Below are 14,016 nucleotides of genomic sequence, written 5' to 3' on the forward strand. Positions count from 1 at the left end.
CACACACACACACACACGTGCATGGGTGGGGTAGAGCTTAGCAGGCTCATTCCAGCACTTGTGTTGGTTTTACAAGGCTCCATTGAGAGTCAAAAAGTGGATGAAGCAGAGCAAAATTTTACTCAAGATACTCAAGATATTGGAAACTAAATGCTTTGAATTGACATTTTGTCTTAAATTTAATGACATACTGAAGAAAAACACTTCCACGTTTCATAACAAACACACACAAAAAACTTACTCCTCTTAAAAATTAAAGGTGAAATTTCAATCAAAAGAACTCAATAATGTCATTTCATTTTTAAAATTCTCGGGAGTGAAAGGATGTTATTTTGTATGGGATTTTTCATTTGGGGGTAGTACAGTAAAGTTAACATTTAAAGGACATTCAGTATTTTTAAGTTTAGTCTTTTTTAAAAAGACTAAAGTCTGCATTCTTTATTTGGGAGAAAGCCCCATTGAATTCAGTGGGATTTCTGAGTACATATGGTTAGGATTGCAGCCTTAGGCTACAATGTGTACTACTGCACTAGCACAGATATAAATGCTATCCCCAAGAGAGAATTAAAAATATGAAACAATACTGTTGAGCTCTCTGATTTAACAGTGGATACTTTGACTAATTTTCTAGTTTTGTGAGAAGACAATGTACATACTTGCTTTTATTACAATATAATCCCAAAACATTAAATACACACTTTTTTTGGAGGTGGGGAGGTGGACAAAAATTAGTTGCCTGACAAGTAATATGTACTGGTCAGAACTTTCGGAATCAGCAGAATTTAATTAAAATCTTCTGAAAGATAAGAGTAAAATTGGATCAACACATTATGGCTGGGTTACACATGACGGTGTATGTTTTCATTCCACAGAGTGGGAAGTGCCGGAACACAGTAATACCAAAACATCCTGTCTCTGTCACTCCTCACTCTGTGGAATGAAAACATACACCATCATGTGATAGACAACAATCTCATGACTGCAGACACGGGGAATAAATCTCCAACATCTGATACCAGAGGTTGATGGATCGAAACCATTCTCTGCTACCAGATGTTGGAGATTCATTCCCCGTGTCTGCAGTTATGAGATTGTTTTCTATCACATGACGGTGTATGTTTTCATTCCACAGATTCGGAAGTGACGGAGACAGGATGTTTTGGTATTACTGTGTTCTGTGAAGTAGGACTATTGTCCTTTGTTCTTTTCTCTCTTTGCTGTCTGATGAGAAAGAGGGAGGAGCTAAGTCAGATTGCTCGAAGTGTATTATGTGTAAATAAACGTAGATTAACCAAAACGCTGAGCTACTGAGGTCTGTTACACAAACTGCAAATACTCTGCAGATCCCTAAGTGTGCTTATGCCTTTTGGCATCAGTCACTGTGATGTTCGGGTTGGAGAAAGCTTTTGAAGCTCCCAAACGATCGACCAGGAGGAAGAGAAAATGCCAGTCAGGCATGTGTCTCTGCCAGGGTCCTACACAAGAGTAGGGTGCTCCTAACACTTTGTACAGTCAATTTTATGAAATTGCTAATTAATGATTGTTTGAATCCCACTCACATGCAAAATTAATGTAATGTTGAGTGGTCCCACTTATGTAAAGGGTAGCAGAAGAGTTCATATACTGCTATTTCCCCCCTCTGTGGGCTTAGTTTCATATTCTAGCACAAAGCAAAGTGTAAAGCAACTGTTCCAAAAGACACCTTTAGATCCAACTGTTTGGCTATTTTCTTCATAGCTTGAAAGGATGTGGCCTACAAGTGGGAATTGAGTGTATCTGTCTTCCATTCAATTAAGTTGTTATCATCCCCACAAGCCCCCACCTGCACAACATCCCTACAGTTTGGATAAATGATAGTATTTTGGTGTGCTTTTCATTTTATTGCCTTTAAGGGAAAAGCTACAGTTAGGAGCTCCCAGTGGGAGTTCTTAAATGAAAGGCTTGATTGTTAAAAAGAATTGTAAACTGCACGCACATTTTAATTAGGTCTCGTTTGGATTTGAGTCACCTACTTTTCTGTTTAGTTTAATGTGTAAGAAAAGTAATAGTTTTTAAAAAGATTTTCTTTTTATACATTATCACGCCCAGAAGCAATGTAACTGAAATTTCCATCCAAATAAAACAGAAATGCAATCCCCTACCTCTTCGCCACTTTTTTCTCTGCCCAGAGCATACTGTCTTGTTGATTCAATAAATCGGATTGGGATGTTATATACTCTGTTGTTATAAAGCACAACAAGTGTATATGGTTGCTTTGAGTCTTGTCCTGAACTCTTCCTTACTAGGAAAGATCCATCCTAGAAGTCATATATGAAAAAGCAAATACTAATGAGGGTTCATAACATAGAAATTCATTCTCCCCCGTAACCCTTTCTTTCCTAAGATCTTAACAGACTGAAAAATGCTAGCTAATGTGCAGCTCTCCCAAATATTAGCATGGGGGTCTTCCAGTTTTCTCATCCCTGTTGGTGTCTACCCACTCCCCTTGGAAAAAGTCTATTGTTTACCTTCACAATTAACATTAATGGTGATTAAAAGTCTCCGATGCAAACTGCATTATTGTATCTGAATTCTTATACAGTAGTACCTCTACTTACGAATAACTCTACTTACGAATGTTTCTACCTACGAATGGAGCTCCGTCCGCCATCTTGGATGCGGTTTAGATAGGATTTTTTCTACTTACGAATTTTTAGATAGGGTTGCTTCTACTTACGAATTTTTTCTCCCAATGCATTCCTATGGGATTCAACTTAAAATTTTTTTCTACTTACGAATGTGCGTTCGGAACGCATTAAATTCGTAAGTAGAGGTACCACTGTATATAGCTTATGCTAGTGTTACATATGCTAGTGAGGAAATGGTCTTTGGCTTTTTTTTACAGAATGTGACAAGATAATTGTGAGTTTGAGTGTGAGTGTGTGTGAGAGAGATGTAGAATATAATTTGTTAAGAATATTGCATTCTGTTCTAGGTTCTGGTTAGGAAGTTGGTTCCTTTATCAGACTGGAAAATCAGTTTTTCATGACAGGTTCTACATCAGGATAAATTTTCATAGCATCTAACCATGTGCATATGGAATTGCAACTTAGGATAATACTTCACACGTCTGATGTCCAGGACAGCTCATGCCAATATACACATATTCATGCTTAAAGGTTCTACAAGACTCTTTCCTGTAGAACAGAATGGGTCCATCAATTTAAACAGACCCAAATAAGAATGATTAGATCCCTATTTTGGAGGTTCCTTCCTTTCATCCCTTGCATGGTCTAATGTGTATTTTTGCCTTTATGGTAAACTTACATTGCAAGATCAGTAAGGTGGCAATTCTATCCCATTACTCTGTGTCAGCTTGCAGTAGTGCCTGCAGTGAATCCCTCAGCCTTCTTAAGAGACTTGGAACGGTTTAATCTTTCCACAAATTGACTGAATTATGCATTATGAAAGAGGGTTCTGGGATCAGTGTTCCCAAATCATATTGTATCAAAAGCCTGTAACATTTGTTCCCATCAGACATATATATGCCTTTTGATGTTTATTTTGTAAATTTCAAGTTCCATTCCCCTTCTGTGCTTCTAAGGAGCTATTACAAGGTATGAGTGTTTGGAAATTATTTTTTACCGTGTTTGATTTGTATAATGCATCTTCAGCTGTTTTTCGATCACTTGAAGCCATAAACCATGCTTTACCATGAACGCTGGCATCCTGTGAAAAGGAGAGGCATTTCCATCAGCACACTAAAAAAAGAGAGCACTGATTTGCTGTGTTGCCTTAACAAGCCAATGTTAAGATCGGAATACATATTTAAGCCAGAAGCGGCTTAGTCATGCTGGCCACATGACCTGGAAGCTGTACGCCGGCTCCCTCGGCCAGTAAAATGAGATGAGCGCCGCAACCCCATAGTTGTCCACAACTGGACCTAATGGTCAGGGGTCCCTTTACCTTTACTTTATAAATGAACCAGCATTTGTGTAGCTTTCAGGCTGGGTTTCTCCAGCCACTCTGGGTGGCTTCCAACAAATGAAAACACAATAAAACATCAAACATTAAAAACTTCCCTATGCAGGGCTACCTTCAGATGTCTTCTAAAGTCACATACTTGTTTACGTCCTTGACATCTGATGGGAGGGCATTTCACAGGGTGGGTGCCACTACCGAGAAGGCCTGGTTCCCTGTAACCTCACTTCTCACAGTGAGGGAACCACCAGACATTCACAAGTGTATATATTTTGTACTCTCAGAATTATTCATGAAACGACTTTTGTTCTATTTTTAAAATGCAGGTTATGAAGAGTTTTTAAATGTAGGTTGCAGAATTCATGACAAAAATGCTTATATCCCTTACTTAATTGTGTGGCTAACAGTTGTTCCCACACACCTTTCTGCTGTATTTTCTGTTATTTCCTAACATTTTATTAACCACCTTTCTTTTATCATGGAACACAAGGCGACCTACCTATGTGGTCCTTAGGAGGTTTCCCATCTAGAACCGCACTTGCTTAGTTTCTGCTAGGGTGGCCTTACATGCCTTCAGACCACGCCCAGAGTATGGTAATCGCAACAGATTTAATTCCTCATAAAGGCAATAAATGCTAAACAGGTTATTTGTTTTAAAAGATGCTTTTTGTCTCTGGTGAACTGGCTGAAGGACCTAACTGAGGACTGGCATTTTATAAGAGGAGGAATCCGTTGTAACCCCTCCCTGCATGTCTAGTTTGACAGGTGGGTGAGGCGGTCTTATCACCTGATGTCATGATGACGCATTTTTGCCTAGGTGGACACAGGCACAGCACTTTGCAAGTGCTGGCAACCAGTTTATCGTTGGCACTTGCAAACCTCCCTTTCTGTCCAGCGGAGTTTATACCTGCCCCACACCTGACATCATATATGACATCAGCTGTAAGGTAGGTGAGCGTGACTTGGCTGAAACAGCCTGGTGTGCCAAATGGGGAGGCTGCTGAGGCCTGAGGCCTGAAAATTCCCTACGTCTGTATTATATCTTGGCCAAACGTTTGTGGAACAACCCCCCCCCCAATCTCCCTCTTTTTAAAAATGAATTCAAATAGCACACCTGTTCTGTTGCAGTAGAACCACCTTGCAGGCTGCTACTACTACGTGGAGCACATGAGGTGCGGTTCACAGGTTCTGGTGGTCCTGGGGAAGACACAAGGCAACCTGTAACATTCCATGTTTAAACAAGAGAGGGCTTTTATTACTGGTATGTAAAATTGCAGCCCCCTTTGCCTATTGCCTCTGATGCCATGCCGGTCATAAAGACAACATGAGAGGAATCTTCCTTAATCGTGCTGAAGATGCATGAATTGGAAACCCACCCCAACTGAAGTCAAATGAAGGAGGGCTTACTTGGCAGTGTCGCTGGCTTCGGAGGCAGCGGTCTGAAACAAACATAAATTGAGGAAATGCAGGGTGGTATTACAGATTGCAACTGAGGTAAGAAAGGGAATTGCATTTTGCTCACCATTTCTTTTAACCAGAAAAGGAGAAAGCCGTACAGGGAATAAAGAAAAAGACAAAGCAGTGAAAAGGGTGGTATTTACTGTAAAGAGCTTAGACAAATTCACGGTGGCTACCAATGGCTGACAAATTCATGGAGGAGAAAGCTTTCAATGGTTGCTAGTCATGATGGCTGTGTACTGACTCCAGTACCAAAGTCGCTGGGGAATGTAAGTGGTGAGATTACTGTTGCGCTTGGGCTTCTCACAGGAACCTGGTTGGCACTTTGAGAATAGGATTCTGGTAGTCCTGCAAGGCTGGGGGAAAACCTATACATCCTTTATAATCCTAAGGAAATGTTCTCCTCTGGTTTATTCCTGGTTTTCTTTGAGAAGAATTTACTCAACCCCTTGCAGGATCCCGTCTGCTGTTAATAAAGACAGTGGGTTGTACCCACAGAACCTTAGTGTGAGCGGAAGGCAGCTCTACTTGCACAATTCTCTCTTCTAACTGCAGCCTGTTCTATGCTTTGGTTGTAGAAGAAAAGGATGCAGAGCTGGAGTTGGGAGGAGTTAAGAACAGTTGTTAGGATCCAATCCATTATGTTTTGCTGGCGATGCCTGCCCAACTGCTGGAAATATTTGCTGCAAAGAGGGGCACCTTCTAAATTGTCAATATAGTTTCCTCAAGGAATACCACTTAAACTCCAATTTGTGCAACAATGCCAGGAGGTTAAAGAAAGAGCATTACAAATTTTGGAGCTTACACGCTGTTCCTCTGGTTAAAACTACTTTTCTTGTCTTTTATTATGCTTGCATCTTGAGATTTTTATTTATTTTTTACTCTTTAATTTTAGGTGCTCCAAAGCTCATTTCCCCCTCTCATGAGGCTGAAAGGCAAAGGTGGTGATTGCACTGGGGGTCAGGGCCCCAATACAAATACATGGCAGTGTGCTCATCTATGAGGATTTCATGTGCAAATTGTTAAGGAAGACATTTATACCTAATTTCATCTCTTGCCCAATAACCAGTTGTATCCACTTTGGATTCTCTTTCTTTTTAGACTTTGAAACCAGCAGATCACAACTCAATAGCAAAAACAAAAAATTTAAAGCAAATGATGTGCTTACTTTTGGAAGCTGGGTGGGATGGGTGGAAGAGGGATATCATGATTGGAAACTCGCCGGCGTTCAGCAGGTATAGGTTTATCTACATTTGGAAAAAGAGAAGACTGATTAGGGAAATGATGCAAATGGGTCTCGGTTGCTCTTGGTGACATACTGCGTAGCTCAGCTTGCATGAGATTTGACCTTCCACTTTCTGCTGTGCTACTGGAGGTCAAGGCACAACAGCTTTTACGTAGTCCTTCATCTGCTCATTGCTGAGAATCTCGTTTTGCTATCTTCATCTGAATTGTACCTTATATCACACATCATTAATTTTCTGGCTATTAAGTGATCTAAGGTACAATTCTGAAGAGGAGAGCAGAATGGGCTTCTCAGACTTTCAGTCCTCAGTAAGTACAGCTGCGGCAGGAAGGTAAACGGCGTTTCCATGCGCTCTGGCACTCGTCACAGTCCTCCGTGCACCAGTAGCTGTCTAGCCATGCTGGCCACATGACCCAGAAAACTGTCTCTGGACAAATGCCATCTCCCTCGGCCTGAAAGTAAGATGAGCGCCGCAACCCCAGAGTCACCTTTGACTGGACTTAACTGTCCAGGGGTCCTTTACCTTTACCTCTACAATAATCATTATACATACAGGTGGAAGGGAAACTGGAGACCACTTGCTCAACACCTTGCAACGAAGCGAGACTTTTTACACCTTGTTGAAATGAGCAGAATGAGATGGATGCACAGTGCACTGTGCCAGAGCTGCCTGGAGCTGACTTAAGACTTGTGTGGTGGTCTTCTCTCTTGAGAATCCGCATGGTTCACATGTGCTTGATAAATTTGCAAAGCAAACGTGAATATCCAGGCTCTCTTTAACAGGTTTAACTAATCTATATTTCACAACCTGGAGTATGTAGACTACTTAGTTCAGCACTTTCTGCAAGAAGCCCAGCAACCAGGAGATGGTCCACCAGCACATCACTTGACTGCTAGTTGGTACATCTAGTAATTGGATGTGGTTGTAAATACCTTGCTAATTCTACTTTGCAAAAGCTCTCTTGGAATACAGGGAAATGCCTCTAGTAGTCAGGCTGTTGTTCCATCCAGCCCGATATCTTTTACCCTAGCTGGAAGCAGTTCTCCATTGTCTTGGGAAGAGGTCTTTCCCATCTTCTGTTATTTGGTGTTTTCACTGGAGATGCTATGGAGGCATGTGCTATGCCATTAAGCTACGGTCTGCCCCCATCTGAAATTTTCGTAGCAGACTTAGACAAAATCAATCCTGTCTTAGGTGGGATTCAATAGTGTATGTGGCCTTGCAGCACTACAGAGTTTTACGCATTATTAATAAGAAGATGGTAGACAAATGTTTGAACAGTAGAAGTAGTTTACCTTCAATAACACTTAGGTGGTCTCTGTCAGGAAGGCTTGGTTTCTACGAGGACACAGGAAGTAAATTGGGTTAAGATTGTGTGGTAAAATGCTCTTCGGCCAGTGATCTGATATTACAGCTGACTTAGATCCCTGCTTCCTTCTAGGTTTGTGGTAGAGGGTATCCTTCGCTACGCACCGACGTACTTTGTAAGAAGAGAAGCAGCAAATATCTGCCACAACAATTAGCTGAAATAAATCTCTGCTCCGTTCAGTAACACACTGAGGATTTGGTTGTCAGCAGAAGCAAAATTCACTCTACAAATAGCCTGTACAAAATTCACTGTACAAATAGCGCCGAGAAATTGGAATAACATGACTGATTTAGGACAAAGGTTGTGTTAAGCACTGTTTAGTATTATGGAATGATTGAAAGTTTTGCTGTATTCTCATTTATTATTCAATGTGTAATAATATTTTAAAAATAAAAAGCAACTTACTGATGGCAGTGCTGGATTTGGTAATTTTTTCCTGCAGGGGACAAAAAAAAAGAGTTATTGCATGTGATTCATAAGCTCGGAGGCAAAAGTGTCACTACATGAGTGAAAGGCATTTTGGTTCACACAAGGGGAATCCACCCCCCTTCCTCCTCCTCCAGCCCCACCTGCCACATCAAGTGCCATGCCTGAGAGATCCTTAGACCTTCCAAGAGCCTTTACAGAGGACTGCAGTGGGAACAGGGAGGCAGGAAAGCCCTCTTAGAAGTGGGGAATCTGGCCCATGGAACACCCAACTTTTATGTTGCTTGGCTTAATGGTGATGAGCATTTAAAAAAAGAATCCAGTGGGGTACTTTATATAATGGGTTTAACGCATAGGACAGCCTCTACTTTACTGCTGAGAGTACATGAAGCAGTTCTAAAGTAACATCTTTTTATAACTTACGGAATCCGTGGAAATGGAGATGGGACTGTAGCAGAAGGAGCCTTGAATTCTGGAGCACTGTTGCTACTGAGATCTAAAAATCCAGACACAATGTTTAGTGCCCCCCCCCCTTTTTTGGACTATACTTCATCATCTCTAGCCAGCATAGCCAATACCCAGCAATGATAGATGTAGAAGTACAAAACATCTGGAGGGCACCAGGTTGAAATACATATGCCACAGAAATATATGCATTAGATACACAGAGAATATAAACAGTGCAGATGTATGAATGTAGCCCCAGTCTGTTAGTATTTCAGTCTAAGTGGAATGAGGGGGAGATATGAAATTTGGTGCTAGAGTGGCTTTCGATGCCCTCCAGTCGTAGTACAAAAGGCCCCTCAGTTGTGTCCACGGCAGAATATACTTACTGTCATCATCTTGTATTCCGAGGCTATCAGGTTCCTGAAATCAAAATAACAGTTGTCAGATTTTGGTACTATATTTTGATAAGGAGTATTTCATACTAAAAATTCTTCTCTGGGCATCTGAAACAAACTTAGCATCAGTGATGAAGGCTCAAAATGTGCTGGCTGGGGCTGCCACATAAATAACAACATTTGCTAAATAAGAAAAGCCAGATTATGAAGCCACAGAAAACCGAAGGAACAATCAGAGAAGGATTCTGAGCCAACAAATATCTTAATCAGAGGAGATGTGCTCTCCTAAATTATTTAGACAAAACTGGAAGAAAAAGAAATGCCATTTTCCAATCCTTCGGTGAAGATCTTTGTTAGTTCAAATCACAACATGAAAAGAAGCTTTCTGGATCAGAAGAGAGATGTATCTAGTCCATCAGTCTATTATCCACAGTGGCCAATCAGATGCCAATGAGAAGCCTACAAGCAGGGCGTGAGGACTTGTTTCTCCACAACCATCAGGAGGTGATTGGTTTTCTGTCCCTCAAGCAACAGCAAATAATTGCCTTTCAAACCAGGTAGGTAATTAAGAACTTACAATTTTTGGTGGAGGCCGGTTCCTAGGAAGTGGCAAAACATTTCTGGAAAGCATATAAAATGTTTCAATCAAACTTTTCGCTCTTAATTGTAACAGTAATTATCTGCTTTGCTATAGTTTCAGTTTCACCTGAAACTTTTGTTGTAGTGAGCACCCTGATTAGGATGAACTATGCGTAGATATAGAGGGAGACTAGCGGACTTCCTGTAAAGCAGAGATGTCTGACATTTAGTGCTGTTATGTCTGCACTAAACAACTTTCAACCCTTTGAATAAAACTCACCAAAAACCAACATGCTACTCTTTTTAAGATCTTATGGACAAACACTGGATAACGTTGAAGACATTAAATAATTTTTTTATTCTCAGCTGGATGCCATCCTATCAGAGGTGCCTAAGGAGAAAATTATTGTCCTGGGTGATTTTAATGCAATGCAAGAGTTGGGCGAGATTTTCATCTGTGGCCTGGGACTATTGGGAAAGAAGGAATTGGCAACAGCTACCAGAACGGAATCTTTTGACAATATGTGCAGTGCACAATCTTGTTATTACCAACACACTCTTTCAACAACAAAAAAAATTAGAACATCATAGAGCCACCCTTGGTTGAACCACTGGTACCTCTTAGACTATGTAATTGTCTGAGCTGAAGATAGCCATGATGTGTTCCTATGACGAGTGCATGATGGCTATCAAGATTATACCTCAACACAGGCTTCAAGGAAGGAAACCAAGGTGCAAAATGAACACTCAAGCCTTTCAAGATCCTATTAAGTGGGATTGCTTCCAAACAACTCTTAAGGACCATCTGCTTTCAGAGTTCCCTGATAACATCGAGGAACACTGGACCAAGCTAAAGACATCCGTTATTGCAGCCTGTAAACAAACTATTGGATACCAAACCAAGAAACTGGTTTGAGGAGAATGATAGTAAGATTGAATGGATTATTGACAAGAAAAGGAAGGCCTTTCAGATCTGGAAAAGAGACAGAAACTGTGCCACTAAGAAAAAAAACCTATGCCAATGTTAAGGCTGAAGTTCAAAGAAGAACCAGAGAACTAAAGAACACCTGGTGGATAAAAAAAGCTCAAGAGGTCCAGCACTTAGCCAACACTCATGATGCACAGAGTTTCTTTAAAGCCACAAAGATAATCTATGGACCAATAAATCATGGCATATGCCCCCTATGCTCAACAGACAGCACTACACTTCTAAAAGATAAAGAAGCTATTGCATTGCGCTGGAGAGAACATACCAGCATCTCCTTAACTCAACTCCCCCGTAGCTGCTGAGGTCATTTCACAAATTCCACAAAAACAAATTAGAGATGAGCTTGCAGTATCTCCAAATCTGGCAGAGTTGTGTACAGCTGTTAACCAAATGAAAAACAACAAAGCCAGCAGACCTGATGGGATATCTGCTGAAGTCTTCAAAGTGGGTGGAATTGAACTTGCACAACAACTTCACAAGCTCATAAAAAAAAATCTGGGAGAGAGAGAAGATCCCAGCAGACTTTAGGGATGCCAAAATTATCAAACTTTTAAAAAAGGGTGATAGAATGGATTGCAGAAACTACTGAGGCATCTCCTTATTACCTGCGGCTGGCAAAATTCTTGCAAGAATCTTAGCAAACGGCCTCCTAACTATATCTGAGGCTACCCTTCCTGAATTCCAACCTTCTAGGGGGACAGTGGACACGCTTTTTACTGCTTGACAGCTTCAAGAAAAATGCAGAGAGCAAAGCCAACCCCAATTCCCCACTCTGGGAAGTGTAGATCTGAGAGGGGAATAAGGGTCTCCTATCAACTCCTTTGCGGGGAGCCTTGACTGCTTAAAACGGTATGATACTGCTTTAAATGCATAGTGCAGATGGGGCCTGAGCTGGCATTTGAAACGGAACATGCAGTACCCACAATGCCAAAGCAAATGCTCAGTGTGAACCTCTTTTTGTGTAACATACTCACTGATTGTTACAGATATTATTATTATTCATAACTAACCTGGGCACGTCAGGTTTAAATGACTCTTTAGCCGCATTGTGTTCAAGCGAGTGTCCTCTGGGTTCAGGCCTCTGTCCAGGCTTTGGAGGAAGTTGCTTGGAATTCCTTAGAGGTAAAAATATTAAAAGTCTAGTTTTCATATTAAAAGTTTACGTTTACAACAAATGTGAAATAGCCCACAGGTTTTGCCCAACTGTTGTGAATTTGAATTACTGGGCAGTTTTCTTGCCCAGATACTCTAATAATTGGAAGGCAAGACAGATGCTGGAAGAAATACAGGATGTATTTCTTCAAAAAGATGGTGTTGGGCATCTTTTTCCTGTTAAGATAACCATAAATATGCATCAATCTTCTTATAAATTCCTAGGTTCCAGTTGTAGCAATAAATACTATATGGTTTCAGTTTGCAAAGTCAGATGACTATGGTCATGATCCCAAAGGTGTTAGTTTATTATTATTATTATTATTATTATTATTATTATTATTATTATTATTATTTACATTTGTATACTGCCCTTCATCTGTAGATCACAGGGCGGTTCACAACATAAAAATACAATATAAAAAAGACAAAATACATAATAAAATAAGAAAAACAAACAAACAAACAAACCAAGGATGCCCCACCCCACAACACATTTCAAAGGGCATTGGATGTTAATCATCCCAAGGCTTGGTTGAAGAGGAACGTTCTTGCCTGGTGCTTAAAGGTGTATAAGGAAGGCACCAGCCAAACCTCCCTCTCATTTGATCTCCCCGCCCTCTTATTGCCCCTTAAGCTGAGTTGAATTCTATACCATTAATAAGCCACTGATCTAAAAGTGCACCAAGTATCTGGAGTAAATGAATACAACTCTAGGAGAACATACACCTTTTAAAAACAGATTTTCACACAGATTTCACATTACCTGGGCAATGGAGGCAGCGCTTTTTCCTGTGGGGAGAGAATGAATTGTTTATTATTAATAATATTATTATTTAGTCACTTTACACACAACAGTGACCCAAAGTGATTTATAACACAGTATAAACATTAAAACAAATTACAAAACTGAACAAGCCAATAAAACCTTTAAAAAACCAAAACACATCCATACATATAAAAGTCAGGTTGTACAGAACCTGCCCCACAAGAAGACAGAGTTGAGACATGAGCCCTATTGGATGGAGTTGCCCTTAGAAGAAGGACTATGAACACAACATTCCTGGCAAGGAGGAGAAAGAAGGATGAGAATGGAAAGGAAGCCCCCCCGTCACAATATTATAGATACAAGGAAACTTCCATGTCTAGTATGGTCAGAATGTATTCCATTTGAAATTTCAAATCTGTGAAATACTGTTCTGAACATGCACACGGTTTCATCTGAGCACAAAATGGACCATATGCCATTTCTCACTCTGGGTATGGAACATTTCTTCTCTCCAATAAAAAATGGGATGCTTTTGCACAGGTGAGCTTTTTTTTGCAGATGGGGTTTTTAGCACTTAAGCGTTTGGTTTTCAAAGTGTGTATACAAGGTCTTACCTCTTCCTCGGGAATTTCATAGACATCTGGAAAAAGGAGGATGTTCCGCAGTTAGAAACAAAACTCAAAACAGCCATGCACAAATATAGATACAGAAATGACTATATATAGAGTTCTTTTTAAAAAAAAGTTTTGGCAGGACATTTGATACTTGTAGATCATGCTAAAATCTTTTTGAAAGGTAGAAAGCCACTGATATTCAGAAACAGAATAAAACATTAGCAAGATTAAGCATCATTGGCTCCAGTCCTACGAGAAGTGAAAAGAAAAAAAGTTCACAGAAAGAAACATCCAAGGACAGTTAGAGACCTCACTGACAATGCTGGGTAAGACAAAGGGTTGTTGAAAAAAAAAGCTTTATTCCAAAATTCACTACACTGCCTAAACATAAGTTGGGTTACAGGTCACAAAGCCTGGAGCCATGGCAGAGCTCTAGAGTTCATGGCTAGGGAGAATCTAAGCTTCTGAAACACACCCTGAGCTCTCCTTTCGAAGAGTGTGATGGGCACCTTCATTTATGCAGTTGGTGTCAGTTGATACTCTGTGCTATGCCATGCCCCCTTAGCAGCTAATTTTGAACTGTTGCCCATGGCAGTTCCTCAAAATTCCAAG

At 40.5% G+C, this 14,016-nt stretch overlaps 1 protein-coding gene across 7 annotated transcripts in view; it reads right to left on the reverse strand.

Moving 5' to 3' along the window:
* BLNK (B cell linker) overlaps nucleotides 1–14,016 on the reverse strand; it is a 98,409-nt gene that overhangs the window by 1,074 nt on the left and 83,319 nt on the right. For all 7 annotated transcript variants that reach the window (XM_088670384.1, XM_035137409.3, XM_088670385.1 and 4 more), the window contains 13 exons: nucleotides 13,405–13,430; nucleotides 12,788–12,813; nucleotides 11,880–11,984; nucleotides 9,880–9,922; nucleotides 9,294–9,327; nucleotides 8,884–8,956; nucleotides 8,440–8,470; nucleotides 7,961–8,003; nucleotides 6,587–6,665; nucleotides 5,368–5,399; nucleotides 5,075–5,157; nucleotides 3,625–3,708; nucleotides 2,142–2,297 (listed from right to left, as the gene is read on the reverse strand). In XM_088670384.1, the coding sequence (XP_088526510.1) occupies nucleotides 2,142–2,297; nucleotides 3,625–3,708; nucleotides 5,075–5,157; nucleotides 5,368–5,399; nucleotides 6,587–6,665; nucleotides 7,961–8,003; nucleotides 8,440–8,470; nucleotides 8,884–8,956; nucleotides 9,294–9,327; nucleotides 9,880–9,922; nucleotides 11,880–11,984; nucleotides 12,788–12,813; nucleotides 13,405–13,430 (815 nt within the window). The remainder of the gene's footprint in view (nucleotides 1–2,141; nucleotides 2,298–3,624; nucleotides 3,709–5,074; nucleotides 5,158–5,367; nucleotides 5,400–6,586; nucleotides 6,666–7,960; nucleotides 8,004–8,439; nucleotides 8,471–8,883; nucleotides 8,957–9,293; nucleotides 9,328–9,879; nucleotides 9,923–11,879; nucleotides 11,985–12,787; nucleotides 12,814–13,404; nucleotides 13,431–14,016) is intronic.

This window comes from Zootoca vivipara, chromosome 5 (genome assembly GCF_965207765.1).
Source record: "Zootoca vivipara chromosome 5, rZooViv2.hap1.1, whole genome shotgun sequence".
Classification (NCBI taxonomy): domain Eukaryota; kingdom Metazoa; phylum Chordata; class Lepidosauria; order Squamata; family Lacertidae; genus Zootoca; species Zootoca vivipara.